The sequence below is a fragment of the Hypanus sabinus genome, chromosome 2 (assembly GCF_030144855.1).
Source record: "Hypanus sabinus isolate sHypSab1 chromosome 2, sHypSab1.hap1, whole genome shotgun sequence".
Classification (NCBI taxonomy): Eukaryota; Metazoa; Chordata; class Chondrichthyes; order Myliobatiformes; family Dasyatidae; genus Hypanus; species Hypanus sabinus.
In genome coordinates this window covers 110,744,234-110,765,532 of record NC_082707.1, presented here as the reverse complement: position 1 = coordinate 110,765,532, position 21,299 = coordinate 110,744,234, and the positions used below count along the sequence as shown (strand labels likewise).

General features: G+C 41.7%; 1 protein-coding gene across 1 annotated transcript in view; it reads left to right on the top strand.

Moving 5' to 3' along the window:
* The window catches only part of dnal1 (dynein, axonemal, light chain 1), an 83,947-nt gene extending 74,883 nt beyond the window's left edge, over nt 1-9,064 (top strand). The window contains exon 8 of the mRNA XM_059951957.1: nt 8,370-9,064. Coding sequence (XP_059807940.1) covers nt 8,370-8,413 — 44 coding nt within the window. The 3' untranslated portion in view covers nt 8,414-9,064. The remainder of the gene's footprint in view (nt 1-8,369) is intronic.
* Nucleotides 9,065-21,299: the final 12,235 nt, after the last annotated feature.

Below are 21,299 nucleotides of genomic sequence, written 5' to 3'. Positions count from 1 at the left end.
AATATATATTTTAAAATGACACAGCGCACACTGCCACACAGTGGTTGAATCAGGTTTGTTGATATTCCTTTCTGGCAAGTAAGGGTCACACTCACTGATAGTTTGCAAAGATGATGGAGGTGGATCATAGTAATCAGCCAGAGGATTTCAGTATGTAGTGTACTATGCATTGTTCATGTGAGATGTAACTCATATCTGTTTCACCTATTGTACAACCTGAAGGCTTCTCAATTCAACAGATGGACAGTGTGGACAAAGAGGGAAGGAGGGATCCACTTCCTAATCAATCCTCATGGTGCTCAGACATTGAAGACTCTGGCAAGTTCCTACTCACCAGACAGTGTTATGTCTAGTAATGAGGTATTGCCGTACAAGAAATTCTGAAGATACTGGAAATCTGAAGCAACACACACAGTAGGGCAGGCAGGACCATTGGAGAGGAATGAACAGTGGATGTTCCGTGCCCAGACCCTTCATTGGATGAAATATCAACTGCTTACAAACAGAAACTGAAGCATGAGGATCCAGTACAGAAAGTCATACGTTTGTTGTGAGGTGTCCCTGACCCATACAGGAAATCCACGCTCAGTGGCCTCTTTATTAGGCACATCTGCACACCTGCTTGTTAATGCAAATATCAGCCAATCATATTGCCAATGCCTTAATGCAGAAAATCATACAGACAGAGTCAAGAGATTTGGGTAGCCTCCAACTTGATGGCATAAACATCAATTTCTCGAACTTCTGGTAATTGCCCCCACCCCTTCACCATTCCCCATTCCTGTTTCCCCCTCTCACCTTATCTTCTTACCAGCTCATCACCTCCTTCTGGTGCTCCTCCCCCTTTCCTTTCTTACTTGGTCTTCCATGGATGACTGCAGAGGTGCGTGCGCTGCTGAGGACCCGTGACTCCACCTTCAGAGCAGGCGACAAGGCTGCTCTAACAAGAGCAAGGGCCAAACCGTCCTTAGCCATCAGAGAGGCAAAGTGTGCACACGCCCAGCGAGTCCACAGCCACTTCCAGGACAGCGACACATTGAACCATTGAATACTACAGCACAGTACAGGCCCTTCAGCCCTCCATATAATCCTTAAAAAAAAGTACTAAACCCACACTACCCCATAACCCTCCATTTTTCTTTCATCCAAGTGCCTGACCAAGAGGCTCTTAAATACCCCTAATGTTTTAGCCTCCACCACCATCCCTGGCAAGTCATTCCAAGCACTCACAACCCTCTGTGTAAAAAAAACTTACCCCTGATGTCTCCCCTAAACTTCCCTCCCTTAATTTTGTATATATGCCCTCTGGTGTTTGCTATTGGTGCCCTGGGAAACAGGTACTGACTATCCACCCTCTCTATGCCTCTCATAATCTTGTAGACCTCTATCAAGTCCCCTCTCATTCTTCTACTCTCCAAAGAGATAAGTCCCAGCTCTGATAACCTTCCTTCATATGACTTGTTCTCCAAACCAGGCAACATCCTGGTAAATCTCCTCTACACCCTCTCCATAGCTTCCACATCCTTCCTATAATGAGGTGACCAGAATTGAACACAATACTCTAAGTGCGGTCTCACCACACAATCCCTCTGTTTATGAAGCCTAGCATCCCATAGGCCTTCTTAACTACCCTATCAACCTGAGCAGCAACCTTGAGGGATATATGGATTTGAACCCCAAGGTCCCTTGTTCATCCACACTCTTAAGTAAATGACCATTAATCCTGTACTCAGTCTTCTGGTTTGTCCTTCCAAAATACATCACCTCACACTTGTCTGGATTGAATTCCATCTGCCATTTTTCTGCCCACCTCTGCAGCCTGTCTATATCCTCTTGTAACCTTCGACAACCTACAGCTCCATCCACAACTCCTCCAATCTTTGTGTCATCCGCAAACTTACTCACCCATCCTTCTGCCTCTACATCCAGGTCATTTATAAAAATTACAAAGAGCAGGGGTCCCAGGACAGATCCCTGCGGCACTCCACTAGTCACTGGCCTCCAGGCAGAATACTTTCCTTCCACAACTACCCTCTGCTTTCTTCCTTTAAGCCAATTTTTTATCCAAACAGCCAAGGTTCCACTTATCCCATGCCTCATGACTTTCTGGGTGAGTCTCTCATGAGGGACCTTGTCAAATGCTTTGCTAAAGTCCATGTAGACCACATCCACTGCCCTACCCTCATCAATTTCTTTTGTTACCTCTTCAAAAAACTCAATCAGGCTCGTGAGGCACGATCTTCCCTTCACAAAGCCATGTTGACTATCCATGAGTAGACTGTACTTCTCCAAATGCTTGTAGTTGAATATACACAGTATACAGAATAAGGCAGATGATCTTGTAGCACATTTAAAGAATGGCAGGTATGATATTGTGAGCATCTCTGAGTCGTAGCTGAAAGAAAGTCATAGTTGGGAGTTTATCATCCAAGGATACAAATTGCATTAAAAGGACATGCAGGTAGGCATAGGGTGTGGGGTGGCTCTATTGGTTAAAAAAAAATTAATCAAATCCTGAGAAAGAGGTGACATAGGATGGGAAGATGTAGAATCCTTGTGGGTAAAGAAACTGCAAGGGTAAAAAGGCCTCCGAACCGTAGCCAGGATGTGGGCTACAAATTACAACAGGAGGCAGAAAAGGGCAATGTTGCAATAATCATGGGGGATTTCAATAGGCAGGTAGATTGGGAAAATCAGGTTAGTGCTGGATCCCAAGAGAGGGGGAGTTTGTAAAATGCCTATGAGATGGCTTTTTAGGGCAGCTTGTGGTTGAGCACTGTAGGGGAACAGCAGTTCTGGATTGGGTTTTATGTAATGACATAGATTTGATGATTAAGAAGGTTAGGAGGCAGTGAGCATTGGAAGGTGAACACTGTAGTGTACTTAGTATTTCAGTAATATTGTAAATACATTGTTTGATTAAGCATGCTTTATTTGTTTGCATCATTCATTATGGGTTATATGTAAGGTATATGTGACTGGCATGCGTCATTACACCATCATATCAAATGGGAATGTCTCACTAAACAAAAGGTAAGAAAATCTAAAAAGACAAATATCCTGGGTTCCTGTGTTTTTCTTCCAATTAATTTCTGGAGTCACAAACGTTACATTGGTGACTGAGTGATGCATACTGGATGAATGCGCAGTATTTTGAAACAAAAGAAATAGCCAAAGAAAAATGAGCACCATTGTTGCTGAGCGCAATATGTGGAAAAGCATACAGTTTGCTTTGAAGTTTAACTGCTCCAACTGAACCCGCAGAAATGAACTTTGCTGACGTCATGAACGTAATGCAAGAACATTTAAAACTGAAACCATTGCTGATTACAGAACGCTTTAGGTTTCATAAGCGGAATCAAAAGGAAGGGGAGTCCATTTCAGCTTATGTGGCTGAATTGTTGAACATTATCAGTTCAGTAACATGCTTAATAATGCACTGGGAGATCATTTAGTTTGTGGAATCTTAGAACCATAGAAAACAAGATAGAATCAAGTTTTCTTGTAAGTTCTTAATTTCCATATTTTCCTTTGGGATCAGTAAAGAACTTACAGAAAAAAAGGTAACTCCTGTGGGAATGACATTCGTAGCAGTGAAGTACAACAACCAACAAGCCTCATTGGACATGTATATGTTTAAAACAGGAAGAACAGCAGTTGTAGTTGGCTGAGACAACTACAACTTGATTGGAGATCCATCCACCATTTGCCTGCCACATCCCCTGCAATGAAGTCAACTGAAAACAAATTAAGAAAGGTCCTGGATGATGCCACGGTAGTGCTCAAGGATGGCATTGGAAAACTCAAATATATCAAAGGTAAAATAGTACTAAATGGAAATGGAGCCTATGGACAATGCCAGTCCTCCCAGTACCGAAGAAGGAGCATCTGTCAGGATCTGCGGTGATTTGAGCATCACTGTCAACCCAGTACTGAAAGTAGACCAAAACCTCTGTCCAGGATAGAGGATATCTTTGCAAACCTTTCTGGAGAGAAACAGTTTAACAAAGTGGACTTAGCTGAGGCCTGCCTACAGATGACTGAAAGAAGTGTACGTCCATAGTGTTTCTCAGCATACAAAGTCACAAAATCGTTATTGCCGTAATAGACTTGGTTTTGGAGTAACATCTGCACTGTGGCAGGAATCTATGAACCAGGCTGCCCATGCACTTGGATGTTACACTTGGTGTTATGTGAATGACATCATTGTTACCAATAAGAATGACAAGGAACATCTCCAAGATCTCAATATTAGAAGATTGAAATTACGGGCTCAGAGCATGATGCAACAAGTGTGGATTCTTTAAGTACTTACTGTGTTCAAACCATTGATGCAACAAGGCTTACACAAGTCTGCTGAGAAAACTCAAGCAGTGGTAGCTGCCCCAAGGCCAAATGATGTGTCAGAGCTGCAGTCCTTTTTAAGATTTGTTAAATACTACAACAGGTTCCTGCCAAACCTGACTACTTTGCTCCATCACTTGAACTCATTACTACAGATTAGGAAGAAATAGCAATGGACAAAGCTGGGTGAGGTGGCTTTCCAAAAGCCAAAGGAAATGTTGATGTCAGACACTGTACTCACAGATTATGATTCACACTGTCCAGTGAAGCTTGCCTTATGATGTAGGTGCAGTCATGTCACATGTCATGAGTGATGGAAGTGAATACCCCATAGCCTTTGCCTCACATTCCCTTACCAATGCAGTGTAGCCTCTCTACTTCCTCAAAACTACCTGCCCCTCCACCTACCTTCATATCGTCTGTAAACTTTGCAACAAAGTCAACAATTCCATAATCCAAATCATTGACATATAACATAAAAATAATCTGTCTCAACACAGACCCCTGTGGAACACCACTAGTTACCAGCTGTTAGTCAGAAAAGGCTCCCTTATTCTCACACTTTCCCTCCTGCCAATCAGCCACTGCTTTATCCATGCTAGAATCTTTCCTGTAATACCATGAGCTCGTAGCTTGTTATTTCTTCAATGAATTCCAATAGATTTGTCAGGCAAGATTTTCCCTTGAAAAAAGCCATGCTGACTACAGCCTGCTTTATCATCTGCTTCCAAGTATCCTGAGAGCTCATCCTTAATAATCAACTCCAACATCTTTCCAACCACGGAGGTTAGACTAATGGACCTATAGTTTACTTTCTTCTGCTTCTGTCCCTTCTTGAAGACTGGATTGACATTTGCAATTTTCCAGTTTTCCAGAACCATTCCAGAATCTAGTGATTCTTGAAAGGCCTCCCTGCCTTTCCACATCCTGCAAGAAGAGCATTCAAATAACCTCCTGGCATCTCTACATATCTGGATGAGCAGATATAAAGAAGGGAAGGGGGGGGGGGGGAGAGTTCTTCTCTTTTGCTTTCTCTGACTGATCCTCTCTTCTATGAAGCTTTGAAAAGCTAAAGCCTCAAGATCACCTCTCTGACTCTGTCCACTCAGATGATGGCCATTGCGTTTGCCCCTGACCTCCTTTAATTTGCTCTTGCTGATCAATCCCAAATGCCGGTTGTTTGTTGACGAAAGCTCTTTTTCCACTGTAGTGACCCTCTGCTGCCTTTTGTACTTGGGCAGTGAACCTGATTGAAGTCTCCCCCCTCTCAAATTTTCAGATCTCCCGCTTGTCTGCTGGTCAAAGCTCTTTTTTGCTGTAGCAAGCCATTGCTCTCTTTTGTACTTGGGCATTGGACCTGATTGAAGTCCCCTCCTCTCAAAACTTCCAACATTGGTCAGAGCTCTTTTTAAAGCAATAATTAAAACATTGAATATGGAAAGGTTTTGGATAGTGTGCATGTGGAGAGGATGTGCGGGTTGTCTAGGACGAGAGAACATACCTTAGAATTGAGAGAGGTCCATTTAGAGCAGAGATAGGACAAATGGTGGTGAATCTGCAAAATTCATTGCCGCAGACTGCTCCAGGCCGTGTCATTGGGTATATTTAAGGTGGAGGGTTGATGTGTTCTGGATAAATCATGACATCAAAGGTTAAGGAGAGAAAGCAGGAGAAGGGTTGAGAAGGATAATAAATCAGCCATGATGGAATGGTGGAGCAGACTTCATGGGCAGAATTGCCTGATTCTACTCCTAGGTCTTATGGACATGTCACCCCTTCTGTGCAATTGGATCCTTGACTTCCTAGCTAATAAAAACAACAATTTATGACATTTTGCTGCCAGTCAGTGTCCTCAGCCCCTTCGTTTACTCTCTCTGTACTCTCAACCATTTGGCTAGATTTTACTTTAAATCCATCTGCAACTTTGCACCGCACACCACAGTGGTGGGCCAGACCTCAAACAATGACAAGACAGTGCAGAAAAGGGATGTAAAGCCAGTAACATGATATCAAAACAACAGCTTTTCATTCTATGTCATCTGGAAATTGACTTCAGGAAGTAGGGTAGAAAACCCTGTCTGTGTCGGTGGTGCTGTGGTGGAGATGCATGTAAATATCATCATGTTCTGATCCAGTCAAGTAGTTGCTATGGCTATGAAAGCATGTTCTTCTTCCTCAGGTGACTAATGAAATTTACATGTCTCCAATAACCATCTCTGGGATTTTGCTGTGCACCAAAAACTTGAGAATATGTACCACTGGGTTCAAAGGTGGTTTCTATTCCACTGTAATCAGACTCTTGAATGGACCCTGTGTAAAATAAAGATGAAGTCTTGATCTCTTAATCTACTTCATCATGGCCTTTGCACTTTCTCTGTATCTGCAACGTTATGTTATGTATTCTGTTTTCCTCTTGCACTACCTCAAGGTAATTATGTATGGAATGGCTGTATGTCATGCAGACAAAAACATTTCACTGTCTTGTGGTATGTGATAATCATAACCTAATTACCATTTATCTGTTGTGAACAGAATATAGAAACACTGGTACAGAAATAATTTGTGTGCAAAATTAGAGCTTAGAGGTTATAATCATTAAAAACAGATTAAATGAGGTGGGTTTCACATCACCAGATAACTGATGATCAAAGGAGGGCTTTATAGAATATCTTGTACCTCAGTCTCGTAATGAAAAAGGAAGCTATTAGATTTATTCAAAGCAAAACCCACAAAATGCTGCTGGAAAAACAGAACAGGTTAGGCAGCATCTATGGAAATGAATAAACAGTTGACATTTTGGGCCCAAATGCTTCTTCAGGACTGGAAGGAGAAGACACTAGAATACTATGGGGGGAGGGTAAGGAGGCTAGCTGGAAGGTGATAGGTAAAGCCAGGTGGTAGGACAGATAAAGGGCTGAAGAAGAAGGAATCTGATGGGTGAGGAGAGTGAGCCATAGGAGAAAGGGAAAGGAGGACCAGGCTCAAGGGGAAGTGATAGGCAGGTGAGAAGAGGCAAGAGGCCAGAATGGGGAGTTACCAAAGGAGAAATTGATATTCATATCATCAGGTTGGAAGCTCCCCAGGAGGAATATAAAGAGTTGCTCCTCCACCTGGAGGGCAGCCTCATCGTGGCACAAGAGGAGGCCATGTCAGAACAGGAAAGGGAATTAGAATTAAAGTGTTTGGCTATTGAGAGGTTCCGCTTTTGGCAGATGGAGCAGAGGTGCTCAATGAAGTGATCCCCCAATTTGCCATGGGTCTGACCAATGCAGAGGAAGCCACATTGGGAGCACCAGACACAATAGATGATCCCAGCAGATTTACAGGTGAAGTGTTGATTCACCTGAATGGACTGTTTGGGGCCCTGAATGGAAGTGAATAGGTAGGTTGTAGCACTTTGGCTGCTTGTAGAGATAAATGCCAGGAGGGAGATTAGTGGGCAGGGGCGAATGGACAAGGGAATCATAGAGGGAGCGATTCCTACGAAAAGCTGGTGTAAGGATATGTTTGGCAAGATGTCCCTTTGGAGATAGCGGAAGTTGCGGAGAATGATGTGTTGGTTGATGTTTATTCTTGAATTTTGCTTATTGCAGTGTTTTTCTCCCATATCCCAACAACATGCTGATTGGTAAGTCATCAGTTGCGGTAAACTTCCCCAAGTGAAGGCAGTTCACAGGAGAATTTGTGAAGTTGGTGGGCATGTGGCAGAGAATGAGTTACTGGGAAAATAGGTAGGGGAATAGGACTGTTTAGACTCAATGGGCTGAATGACTTTCTATGTCAAAAGGAAATATGAAATACATAAATATTAAATTAAAGCCATTCATTGCTTAGTCATTTTACGTCTAAGAATGTGGGACTTGGGATCACATGGAAATTCAGCTATGGTTCAAAGGGACTTGTGTCTTGCATTCTGCAGTCATGAAATGTACTGGTTTTTCAATGGATCCTTAAGCTTGAGTGAGGAATTGTCAGTTGTCAAATGGCAAACAATTTTCTAACTGTGTCATCTTTTGTAAATGTAGGGGTCCCCGTCATTAAACAGGTGGAAGAAGAGGCTGAGGACTAACACTCACATCACTGAGGCTAATGACTGAAAGACCTCCCAATTGCACTTTCTTTATCTTCCTTGCGAGTGAACATTGTGAAGATGATCACAACCTGCAGTCTTTGGAACTTTCCTAGCACGTTGTTGTCCTGTTGCCTATGTGATTTTTTTGTTGTGTTTGTTGAAACAATGTGATAATCTGAAATCTGCTGACCAACACTGAAAAACTTCAACCACAAACAGGAAAATATTAGCTTGAACTACAATTTTTAAATTTTTTTCTACCTTTAATGTGGCAAGTGCATTAACTTATAAAGATATTGTTTGCCAACATGGTAAACGATTGCTCATTTTTGGTAAAGCACATGAAATTACTTTCTTCAAAACTCTTAACAGTTGTAATATAAATTAATATTGTTACAATCTAGGCATGTGGTTAATGAATATTATTGGATTAGGTCCTATCCTTACTTATTGGATAATGCAATAAAACATCGGCTTTTCTCCATGCTTATTCCATCAAACAGACATACTTTATAAGTGATATTCTTATTTTTGTAAAGTGATTTTATCTGTTTTATACAAAATTATTTATCAGAAGATGTTGTACTTGTATGCACAATCTTGTGAAAAATGATTTATTCTGGTAACTATTAAAGATGATTAACTTTCTCATGTCTTTTCCTTACTGATGATTTTTCACCTCCACAACAATGCCCCAATTCCCCCCACCCCCCAGCACTTAATCACTCCTTCTCCCCAACAATTTACCCAAGCCTTTTCACTACTTCCTGAAGGTTGTCTAGGAGTTGGAGTGCATATTATTTTCTAAATGCAACACTAATTTGGAAAAAGTGGCACTTTCAGCCCTCTATGAAACTTGTATTCAGGTGCTGCCACTTACCTCATGTATCCTAATCTTCTATCTGTCTCCTGTTTGCATATGTACAGTTAAGTTTTTAAATTTGTTGTCCGTCCCCAGTATTTTCCAAAACTAGAAACCACTCAGTAGTCAATTACGTCCATGAGCCTGGAGTCACATAAGAGTTTGTCCAGATAAGGATGCTAATTTCCTTTCTCATGAGAACTATTACTGATGGTAGTTTTTAAACCTAGGTTTATTTAGTTGACTGAATTTAATGTTCAAAGTAAATTTATTATCAAAGTAGGTACATATCACCATACACTGCTGAGACTCATTTTCTTGTGGCCATTTTCAGGAGATACAAAGAAACACAATAAAATCAATGAAAAACTATATACGAAGACGAACAACCAACCAATGTGCATGAGAAAACAAACTGCGCTTACAATATTAATTAATTAATATTGACAACATGAGTTGTGGAGTCCTTGAAAGCTAGTCCGTAGATTATAGAACAGTTCAGTGTTGAAGTGAGTGAAGTTATCCACGCTGGCTCAGGAACCTGATGGTTGAGGGGTAATAACTGTTCCTGAACCTGGTGGTGTGGGAACTAAGGCTCCTGTACTTCCTGTTGGCAGTTACTGCTTTCTCTCCTGTCTCCCTCCCCTCCATACACATGGCTGTACCACTCCTTTTCCTTTACTGCCTCCAGCTGCCTTATAAAATGATTGTTAATCAAGTAGAGTGGCCATTGTGTGAGTAAATTTCTGGTAAGTTTCTTCTGCATTCCTCAAGGATAGACAAAGTAGATGTTGGGTACTTGAATTTTCAGATGGCCTTTGACAAGATGCTGCACGTGAGGCTGCTGAACAGCATATGAGCCCATGGTATTACAGGAAAGATACTAGCATGGATAGAGCACTGGCTGATAGGCTGCTGGTGATTAGTGCTGTTCCACACCAAGTCTGTTTTGGGACCACTTCTTTTTATTTTATATGTCAATGATTTGAATGATAGAATTAATGGCTTTTTGGCCAAGTTTGTAGACAATACAAAGATAGGTGGAGGAGCAGGTAGTGTTAAGGAAGCAGGGAGGCTGCAGATGGACTTAAGACAGATTAGGAGAATGAGCAAAGAAGTGGCAAATGGTATACTGTGTCGGAAAGTATATGGTTATGCATTTTGGTAGAGGGAATAAGAGCATAGACTATTTTCTAAAAGGGCAGAAAATTAAAAAATCTGAGGTGCAAAGGGATTTGGGAATCCCTAAAGGTTAACTTGCATGTTGAGTGTAGTGAAGAAGACAAGTTCATTTCAAATGGATAAGAATATAAAAGCTGGGATGTAATGCTGAGGCTTTATAAGGTATCGGTGAGGCCTCACTTTGGTGTATTGTGATTCTTTTGGTCCCTTATTTAAAGATGCGCTGACATTGGAGAGAGTTCAGAGGAGATTCATGAGAATAATTCCAGGAATGAAATATCTTGCGAGAAGCAATTGATAGCACTGGGCCTTTACTTGCTGGAATTTAGAAGAATGAAGGGTAATCTCATTGAAACCCATTGAATGTTGAAAGGCTGAGATAGTGAATGTGGAGAGAATGTTTCCTATAGTGGGGGGAATCGATGACTAGAAGGCACAGCCTCAGAATAGGAGGATGTCCATTTAGAACCAGGATGAGGAGGAATTTCTTTTGCCAGAGGGTGGTGAATCTGTGGAATTCATTACCATAGGTTGCTGTAGAGGCTAGCTCATTGGGTGTATTTAAAGCAGAGGTTGATAGCTCAGTGTGAAAAAGGTTATAAGAAGAAGGCAGGAGAATGGGGTTGAGAGGGAAAACAGATCAGCCATGATGAAATGGTGAAACAGAGTCGTTGGGGCAAATGGCCTAATTCTGCTCTTATATTTTCTGGTCTTAACTTTGCTGTGTCCTGTTACAGGTAAGCTGTCAGCTTTCTGCAATATTAAACAGTTTTCTTGCTCTTCTAGTTCTGCTAAGGGTCCCTGACACAATGTCAAACATTCTCTTCCCACACCTGATGCCTAACAAATTGCTCCAGTGAGGTGAATAAGATCTTCCTGATGAGCATGCAGAATTGAACCATCTGATAGGGATCTTTCAATAGGTGACCACTCTACATATTCACTTCCCTTACTGTTTAAGACATAGGAGGAGAATTAGGCCATTCAGTCCATTGAGTCTGATCTGCCATTCCATCATGGCTGATAGCAGATTCCACTCAACCCCATACACCTGCCTTCTCGCCATGTCCTTTGATGCCATGACTGATCATGAAACTGTCAACTTCTGTCTGAAATGTACCTACGGTCATAACCTCCAAGCACAGTCTGAGGCAGAGCATTCCACAGATTCATTGCTCTATGGCTAAAAAATTGCTCCTTACCTCTGTTCTAAAAAGTCACCACTCAATTTTGATGCTGTGCCGTCTAGTTCTGGATACCCCCTCCATAGTAAACATCCTCTCCACATCCACCCTATCAAGTCCTTTCAACATTTGGTAGATTTCAATTCTTATAAGTTCCAGTGATTACAGGCCCAATTCTGTCAAATGCTCTTCATATGTTAACCCCTTCATTTGGGATTCATCCTCATTAACCTCCTCTAATCTCACTCCAATCACAACACATCCTTTCTGAGATATGAGGCCCAAAACTGTTGACAGTAATTCAGTGTGGCCTGACTAGTGTCTTACAAAGGCTCAGCATTAACTTGTTTTTATATTCTATTCACCTTAAAATAAATGCCAACATTGCATTTGCTTTCTTTACCACAGGCTCAACCTGTAAATCAACCTTCAGGTAGTCTTGCACGAGGACGCCCAAGTCCCTCTGCACCTCTGATGTTTGTACCTTCTCCCCATTTAAATGACAGTCTGCACTATTGTTCCTTTTACCAAAATGCATCATCATACATTTCCCAACACTATTCCAGCTGCAACTTTTTCCCCCATTCTTCCAGTTTGCCTAAGTCTTGCTGCAATTGTTTTGCTTCCTCAGCACTACCTACCCCTCCACCTATCTTTGTATTATCCACAAACTTTGCCACAAAGCCATCAATACCATAATCCAAATCATTGACAATTAGCAGTCAAATGTGAAAATTAGCAGTCCCAATACTCATCCCGGTGGAACACCACTAGTCACTGGCAGGCAACCAGAAAAGGCCCCCTTTATTCCCACTCGCTGCCTCCTGCCCGTCAGCCATTCCTCTGTCCATGCCAGTATCTTTCCTGGAATGCCATGGGATTTTATCTTGTCAAGAAGCCTTGTGTGATACCTTAACAAATAAATGTCTTCTGAAAAGGACATCCACTGATATTTTTAAGAAAATATCAGTGGGTCAGGGCACACACTTAGAAAGCTTTAACCAAATTGGCAGTTAATTTTATTTTAATGCTAATTTAACTGTAAAAGTATCTGCATCTGCATACAGCAGAGGGATTCTTCCAAATCCTTTGTAATCTAACCTGAATATTTGTTTTTTTAAATAGAAAATTAGGAATATTAATGACTATTTTAAAGTTGGTTATAACATTATTAGGTAGAAAGTAATTATTTCCTCTGGTTAAGAATTCAGAACAAGGTACTTAATTTTTAAAATAGAAACCACATTTTGTCAGTGAGTACACACCATCGTAAAAATAGCAGTTTGTCATCGAAACATTGGTTAAAATTGATACCTGGACCCAGTTGGAAGCCCGAGAAGAGTTTATCAGTCATAATCTAATTGATTGGGAAAGTAGCCTTCACAGAAACTGATGCTCTATATAAACTGATTTATCCAACAGATAAAGTGTATCTGATAGCTCTGTGGATAAAGATTTTGTGAATGGAAAACTAGAATATTAATTGTGACACTTTAGATCTGGGGATTGCATAGAGTTGGAGAACAGCAAGAGTACAATTTGTTTGGAGTGATTCCAAATAGAATCCACTGTAAACAAGTTCAAATGTTCTTTTGTGGCATGTTACCAGGGCAAAGGAACTCTTTCCTTGACTTTAAAGAATTTTACAACAAGAAAAACATTCAACCAGTGTGCTCCATCTTGGGATCAATAAAAGTGGGAAGGGTTGGCGGGGGACATTATTAAAGTATAAAATACTATGAGCTATATTAATGAATTTATCTTCAATGATTATTGGCCAAGCTAAGTGCTCAGGTGCAGGGTTAGCAGATCTGCACTGGGTAAAGTAAGCTGTTTTAACAGGTGCAATTATATTGGAATAGAGCTGTACTGTTGGCAAGGATTGCCTGAAATATGGGCCCATACAATAAAAATAAAAAAGTCTCAAGGATTTTAACTAATGAGGGGTGGGAGTAGGTTGCAGGGTTTATGAGACATGCGTTTCAAAGCTAAACATAAGGAATCAACTAATGGTGTACCACTTCTGGGCAGAGGAAAGTCACAGCACTCAGGTTTCTGGCACTGAGTCTGAGCCTGTGGCTCAGAAATGAAGGGGGAGAAGCGGCAAGCTGTGGTGATAGGGAATTTGATAGAAAAAACAGAAAGGGAGTTCTGTGGAGAAGAATGAGATACCCAAATACCCAGATAAAATGTTGCCTCCCAGGTGTCAGGGTCTAGGACACCTTTGGGAGAAGGTGACAAACTCATGGCACAATTAGGGATTGGTCAGTAGGATGTTGTGGGCATCACTGAGTCGTGGCTGAAATAAGGCCATAGCAGGGAGCTTAACCTCAAAGGATATACTTTGCATCGAAAGGATAGGCAGTGGTGTGGCTCTGGTGGTAAGATATAGAATTACATCTTTAGAAATAGGTGACATAGGGTCAGAGAATGTTCAGTCTTTGTGGGTGGAGTTCAGAAACAACAAAGGTAAAAAAAAAAATGCCATTATGGGAATCATATAGGCCTCCAAATAGCAGCCAAGATGTGGGGTTGAGATTGCAAAGGGAGCTGGAAAAGGCATGTTTCTCCCTATAGATGCTGCCCGGCCTGCTGCGTTCCACCAGCATTTTGTGTGTGTTGCTTGAATTTGCAGCATCTGCAGATTTCCTTGTGTTTGCTTAATAAGGGTAATGACACAATTGTAATGGGGCACTTCAATATGCAAGGGTTTTGTGAAAATCATTTTGGTGTCAGATCACAAGAGAAAAAATTTGTTGAATGCCTATGAGATGGCCTTTTAGAGCAGTTTGTGCTTCAGCTTACTCGGGGAAAGGCCATCTTAGACTGGATGTCGTACAAAAACACAGATCTTATTAGGGAGCTTAATATAAAGGAACCCTTAGGAGGCAGTGATCATATGATTGAATTTATACTGCAGTTTGAGAGGGAGAAGCGTAACTCAGATGTATCCGTATCGCAATGGAATAAAGGGAATTACAGAGTCATGAGAGAGCAACTTGGCCAAGTGGATTGGAGGTGGATATTGGTGGAGTTGACAGCAGAGCAGAGATGGCTTAAGTTTCTGGGAATAGTTTATAAGGTGCAGAGTAGATATGTCCCACAGAATAAGTTGTTCTCAAATGACAGGGCTAGGCAATTGTGGCTTACAAGAGAAATTAAGGACTGCATAAAAGTGAAGGAAAAGGCATAAGGTAGCAAAAGTGAGTTGGAAGTTTGATGATTAGGAAGCTTTTAAATTCCAAGACAACAAAAAAAGCTATAAGAAGCAAAAAGATGAAATATGGGGGAAACTAATAAGCTAATAATATAAAGCAAGATACTAACAGTATTTTCAGTTATATAAAGAGTAAAAGGAAGATGAGAATTGATAATAGAGCATTGGAAAATGATGCTGATGAGGTAGTAATGGGGGACAAAGAAATCGCAGATTAACTTAATGGAAGACTTCACTGTGGAAGACACTAGCAGTGTGCCACAAATCCATAGTGTCGGGATGCAGGGGTGACTTATCCATTGGACAAAAGAAAAGGTGCTAGGCAAACTCAAAGGTCTTAAGGTGGATAAGTCACCTGGACCAGATGCACTACATCCCAGAGTCCTGAGAGAGGTTACTGAAGAGATAATAGATGCATTGGTCATGATCTTTCAAGAATCATTTGATTCTGGCATGGTCCCAGAGTGCTGGAAGATTACAAATTTCACTCCATTCTTTAAGAAAGGCAGAAGGCAAAAGAAAGGAAATTATAGGCCAGTTAGCCTAACCTCAGTGGTTGGGAGAGTGTTGGAATCTATTAAGAATGAGGTTTCAGGGTACTTGGGATACTGATGATAAAATAAGTCAAAGTTAGTATGGTTTCCTTAAAGGGAAATCTTGCTTGACAAATCTGTCAGAGTTCTTCATCTGATGGAGTTATGGTCTTATCTTGGATTGAGTAGAACAGAAAACCTACAGCACAATACATGGCCTTCAGCCCTCAATGCTGTGCTGAACATGTACTTACTTTAGAAGTTACCCAGGGTTATCCGTAAGCTTCTATTTTTCTAAGCTCCATGTACCTACCCAGGAGTCTCTTAAAGGACCCTATCATATCTGCCTCCACCAGCAGGCCATTCCACATACTCACCACTTTCTACATAAAAACCTTATCCCTGACATCTCCTCTCTACCTACTTTCAAGCACCTTAAAACTGCTCTCTCATGCTAGGCATTTCAGCCCTGGGAAAAAGCCTCTGACTATCCACACGATCAATGCCTCTCATCATCTTATCAGGTCACCCCTCACCCTCCCCGGCTCCAAGAGAGAGTTCACTCAACCTATTCTCATAAGGCATTCTCCCCAATCCAGGCAACATCCTTGTAAATCTCTTCTGCACCCTTTCTATAATTTCCACATCCTTCCTGTAGTGAGGTGACCAGAACTGAGCACAGTACTCCAAGTGGGGTCTGACCAGGGCCCTATATAGCTCTAACATTAACTCTTGGCTCTTGAACTCAATCCCATGATTGATGAAGCCAATACACCATACGTCTTCTTAACCACAGAGTCAACCTGTGCAGCCACTTCGAGTGTCCTATGGACTCGGACCCTAAGATCCCTCTGATCCTCCACACTGCCAAGGGTCTTATCATTAGTACTATATTTTGCCATCGTTTTTGACCTACCAAAATGAACCACCTCACACTTATCTGGATTGAACTCCATCTGCCTTCCCTCAGCCCAGTTTTGCATCCAATTAATGTCCCACTGTAATCTCTGACAGTCCTCCACACTATCACAACACTTCCAATGTTTGTGTCATCAGAAAATTTACTAACCAATCATTCTACTTCCTCATCCAGGTCATTTATAAAAATCACAGAGTAGGGGTCCCAGGACAGATCCCTGGGGCACACCACTGGTCACTAACCTCCATGCAGAATATGACCCGTCTACAACCACTCTTTGCCTTCTGTGGGTTAGCCAATTCTGGATCCATAAAGCAAGGTCCCCTTGGATCCCATGACTCCTTACTTTCTCAATAAGCCTTGAATGGGGTACCTCAAATGCCTTGCTGAAATCCATATACATCTACTGCTCTTCCTTCATCAATGTGTATAATCACACCCTCAAAAAATTCAATCAGGCTCGTAAAGCACAACCTACCTTCGACAAAGCCATGCTGACTATTCCTAATCATATTATGCCTCTCCAAATGTTCATAAATCCTGCCTTTCAGGATCTTTTTCATCAACTTACCAACCACTGAAGTAAGACTCATTGGTCTATAATTTCCTTGGCTATCTCTACTCCCTTTCTTAAATAAGGGAACAACATTTGCAACCCTCCAATCCTCCGGAACCTCTCCCTTCCCCATTAATGATGCAAAGATCATTGCCAGAGCCTCAGCAATCTCCTGCCTTGTCTCCCATAGTAGCCTGGGGTACATCTCCTTTGGGTCCTGGAGACTTATCCAACTTATCCAACTTATCCAACTTTCCAAAAGCTCCAGCACTCTTAATATCTACATGCTCAAGCTTCTCAATCCACTGTAAGTCATCCCTACAATCACCAAGATCCTTTTCCATAGTGAATACTGAAGCAAAGTATTCATTAAGTACCTCCACTGTCTCCTCCAGTTCCACACACATTTTTCCACTGTCTCTCACATCTTATCCTCTTGTGCTTCACATACTATAGAATACCTTGGGGTTTTCTTTAATCCTGCTCACCAAGGCCTTCTCATGGCCCCTTCTGGCTCTCCAAATTTCATTCTTAGGCTCCTTCCTGCTAGCCTTATATCTATCATTAGATCTATATCTAATCTTCTATCTAGATCTTATCATCTATCTATATCTCTATCATTACCTAGTTTTTTGAACTTTTTGTAAGCTTTTCTTTTCTTCTTGACTAGATTTTCAACAGCCTTTTTATGCCATAGTTACATCCTACCCATCCTTTCCCTGTCTCATTGGAACGTACACATGCAGAACGCCACGCAAATATCCCCTGAACATTTGCCACATTTTCTGCTGTACACTTCCCTGAGAACATCTGTTCCCAATTTATGCTTCCAAGTTCCTGACTGATAGCTTCATATTTCCCCTTACTCCAACTAAACGCTTGTCTGACTTGTCTGTTCCTCTCCCTCTCCAATTCTTTGGTAAAGGAGATAGAATTGTGATCACTATCTCCAACACGCTCACCCATTGAGAGACCTGACACCCGACCAGGTTCATTTCCCAACACCAGATCAAATACAGACTCTCCTCTTGCAGGCTTATCTACATATTGTGTCAGGAAACCTTCCTGACACACCTATCAAACTCCACCCCATCTAAACCCCTTGCTCTAGGGCAGGGGTCAGCAACCTTTACCACTGAAAGAGCCACTTGGACCCGTTTCCCACAGAAAAGAAAACACTGGGAGCCGCAAAACCCGTTTGACATTTAAAATGAAATAACACTGCATACAACGTTTTTTTTGCCTTTATGCTATGTATAAACAAACTATAATGTGTTGCATTTATGAAATTGATGAACTCCTGCAGAGAAAACGAAATTACATTTCTGCATGCAACAAAAACATTTTGAACTCCGAAAAAAAGACGTTGGGTTGAAAGTTACTTTTAAGTAAAATATTCAATGTCTATTTGAGTCCTTCTTGTATTTATGAAAAACGCCGAACTTAAATTTTCCGCCAGCAGCAAACCAAAAATAACGTCAGCCAGCTGTCATCCTGAAAAATGAAAGGACTATTTCACTGAACTATGAAAAAATATGAATATAAGTAAAATAATAGGCAATTAAAATATTTATCATACTTGGTTAATGGGATTTCTGCTCCTGGACCTCAGCGCACAGCGTCTGCACATCAGGGCTGTATGATGTCACCTTCATCTTTACACAGGATCGCAAGCTGTCATCTGTGAGGTTTTCAATATCACTCCATTTGTGTTTCTGAGCAAGAACGGCCTTCTGACGGGCAACATCTTCAAGGTCTGCTGTCAAGCGTCTAAACTTGGACACCCATATGTCTTTGTCGGCCAGTTCCATCTCAAGATCAGGTTGACTCACACCTGCCAATGCAGTCGTATTCAGTAGGGAAGGATCGATGCTTAAGGGAGTGACCGGGAAGGATAATGTGTTTTTTTCCTCTCTGAACTCACAGAAGCGTTTCCCAAACGATGTTTGCATTGTGATGATTGCAGAATGTAAATACTCCGAAATTATCATGTCGTGACCTTGTTTGAACTCTCTCAAATTGGGGAAGTGAGACAAAGTGCCTTTCTGTAAATCTCTGGCAAGCACTGTCAACTTGCGCTCGAATGCCAAAACATCCTCCAACATGTGCAGGGCTGTACGTCCTTTCCCCTGAAGAGCTGTGTTCAGCGTGTTCAGGTGCGCTGTCATGTCTACCATGAAGTGTAGCTTTTCCAGCCACTCTGGCTGTTCCAGCTCAGGAAAGGTGAGCCCTTTGCTGCCCAGGAAAGTTTTCACTTCTTCCAGACACGCGACAAAGCGTTTCAGCACCTTCCGTCTGGACAGCCAGCGATAAAAACACGTTGTAGCGGTGTCAGTAAACTGCAGTCAAAGATAGCTTTATTCGAACTAAACAGCCTTGCTTTTAAGCCTCCCTCAACCCAGCCCCCATGGACGCAGATGCTGCAAAAGACGCGTACTCACAAACCCCCGTAGGCTATCTCCCTTAGCCGGAATGCTGGCTAATTGTGAGCCGTTTCGGATGTGGCAGGAAATGTGTCGCTACACTTAGGTTGTACAAGATCACCATAATTACATTTCAAAAGCTAACAAACTAACATAAAATACATTTTAATTAAATACTGACCAATTATTTCCCAAAGCCACAGGGAGCCGCAGCACAGAGGTGAAAGAGCCACAAATGGCTCGGGAGCCGCAGGTTGCCGACCCCCGCTCTAGGGAGATGACAATCAATATTCAGGTAATTAAAATCTCCCACCATGACAACCCTATTATTATTACACCTGTCCAGAATCTGTCTCCCTATCTGCTCTTCAATGTCCCTGTCTATATAAAAAAACACCCAGTAGAGTTATTGACCACTTCCTGTTTCTAACTTCCACCCACACAGACTCAGTAGACAATCCCTCCATGACTTCCTCTTTTTCTGCAGCTGTGACACTATCTCTGATCAACAATGCCACGTCCCCACCTCTTTTGCCTCCTTTCCTGTCCTTTCTGAAACATCTAAAGCCTAGCATTCTAAGTAGCCATTCCTGCCCCTGAGCCATCAAAGTCTCTGTAATGCCTACAATATCATAATTTCAAGTACTGATCCATGCTCTAAGCCAGGGGTGGGCAAACTTTTTGACTTGTGGGCCACAAAGGGTTCTAAAATTTGACAGGGGGGCTGGACCAGGAGCAGATGGACGGAGTGTTTTGGTAATACACCTCATAAGAGAAAATAAAATATCATGGGATATGTAGAAAACATGTGCTTTAATTTCAATTGAAAATGAACAAATGCATTACAACAAAATATCTGTCTTTGAAGTCCCATGGTATTTAGCTATTTATTGAAATGACTTTTAAAACACTGAAAATTAAATGAATAAAATACAGCTTTTTTTAATAGTAACAGTTATTATTTTAAAGCACTGAAAATTCTGTTATCCTTCAAGATATTATCATCATCACTCTCCTCCTGACTGTCTTTATTTCAGAAACGGTAGGAGATGCAGGTCTACTTGTCCTGCTCCTTCTTATTCAATTGTCCCCTGTGCCAAAACTCAACAACGACCGGCACAAAGACAGAACAGTGACAGCGCGCCAGTATGCAGAGCGCGTTATTTGATCTGGAGCACATTTTTTTATTTTGAGAACGTACCTGCACCTGCGCACTACTCATGTCCATCACTTAACAGAAATGACATGTAACATGTAAGGCTTATTGAAAAAAATATTTTCAAATGCATTTTTTACATAACACAATGAAGAAACTTACTTTTAATTTCAGTGGGAACAGTGTTGTTGGTCTCCCTTTTTAGCCAGCGCATCAAAGTCTGGATTTAGTTTTGTTGTGGCGATTCTCAGGATGGATCTGAGGTGTTGGTCAGTTAACTTGGATCTGTGGCTGGCTTTGTTGATGTTCATGACGCTGAACGCCTGTTCGCACAAATATGTCGAGCCGAACAAAGAGTAAAGCGCAACTGTGGAGTAATACAATGCACCTCAACAAAGGTCAATGTGTAGCGGTGTGCTACATGCAGCGCTAAAATTACGACATGGAGTCGTTAACCGCAGTCGAAGAAAAAAACTTTATTCGAAATCCCCAGCCTCACTTTTAAGCCCCCCTCAACCTGCCTCAACCTCCCTCAACCCGTGGCGCAGAGGCTCCAAAACTCTGTGCTCGCAAACCCCCGCAGGCTATCTCTTAGCCGGAACGCTGGCTAATTGTGAGCCGGTTCGGATGTGCCAGGAAATGGGTCGCCACAAATGCATATAGAGTGCGTCATCTATTGGGAAAACGCCAGAATTGCGGGGAAAAAACATTAAGAAGGTTTATTAATATAATTTCATCAAGTTCTGCGGGCCGGATTAAAAAGCTGGCCGTAGTTTGCCCATGCCTGCTCTAAGCTCATTGACTTTGTTCATGACGCTTCTCACATTAAAATAGACACATCTCAAACCATC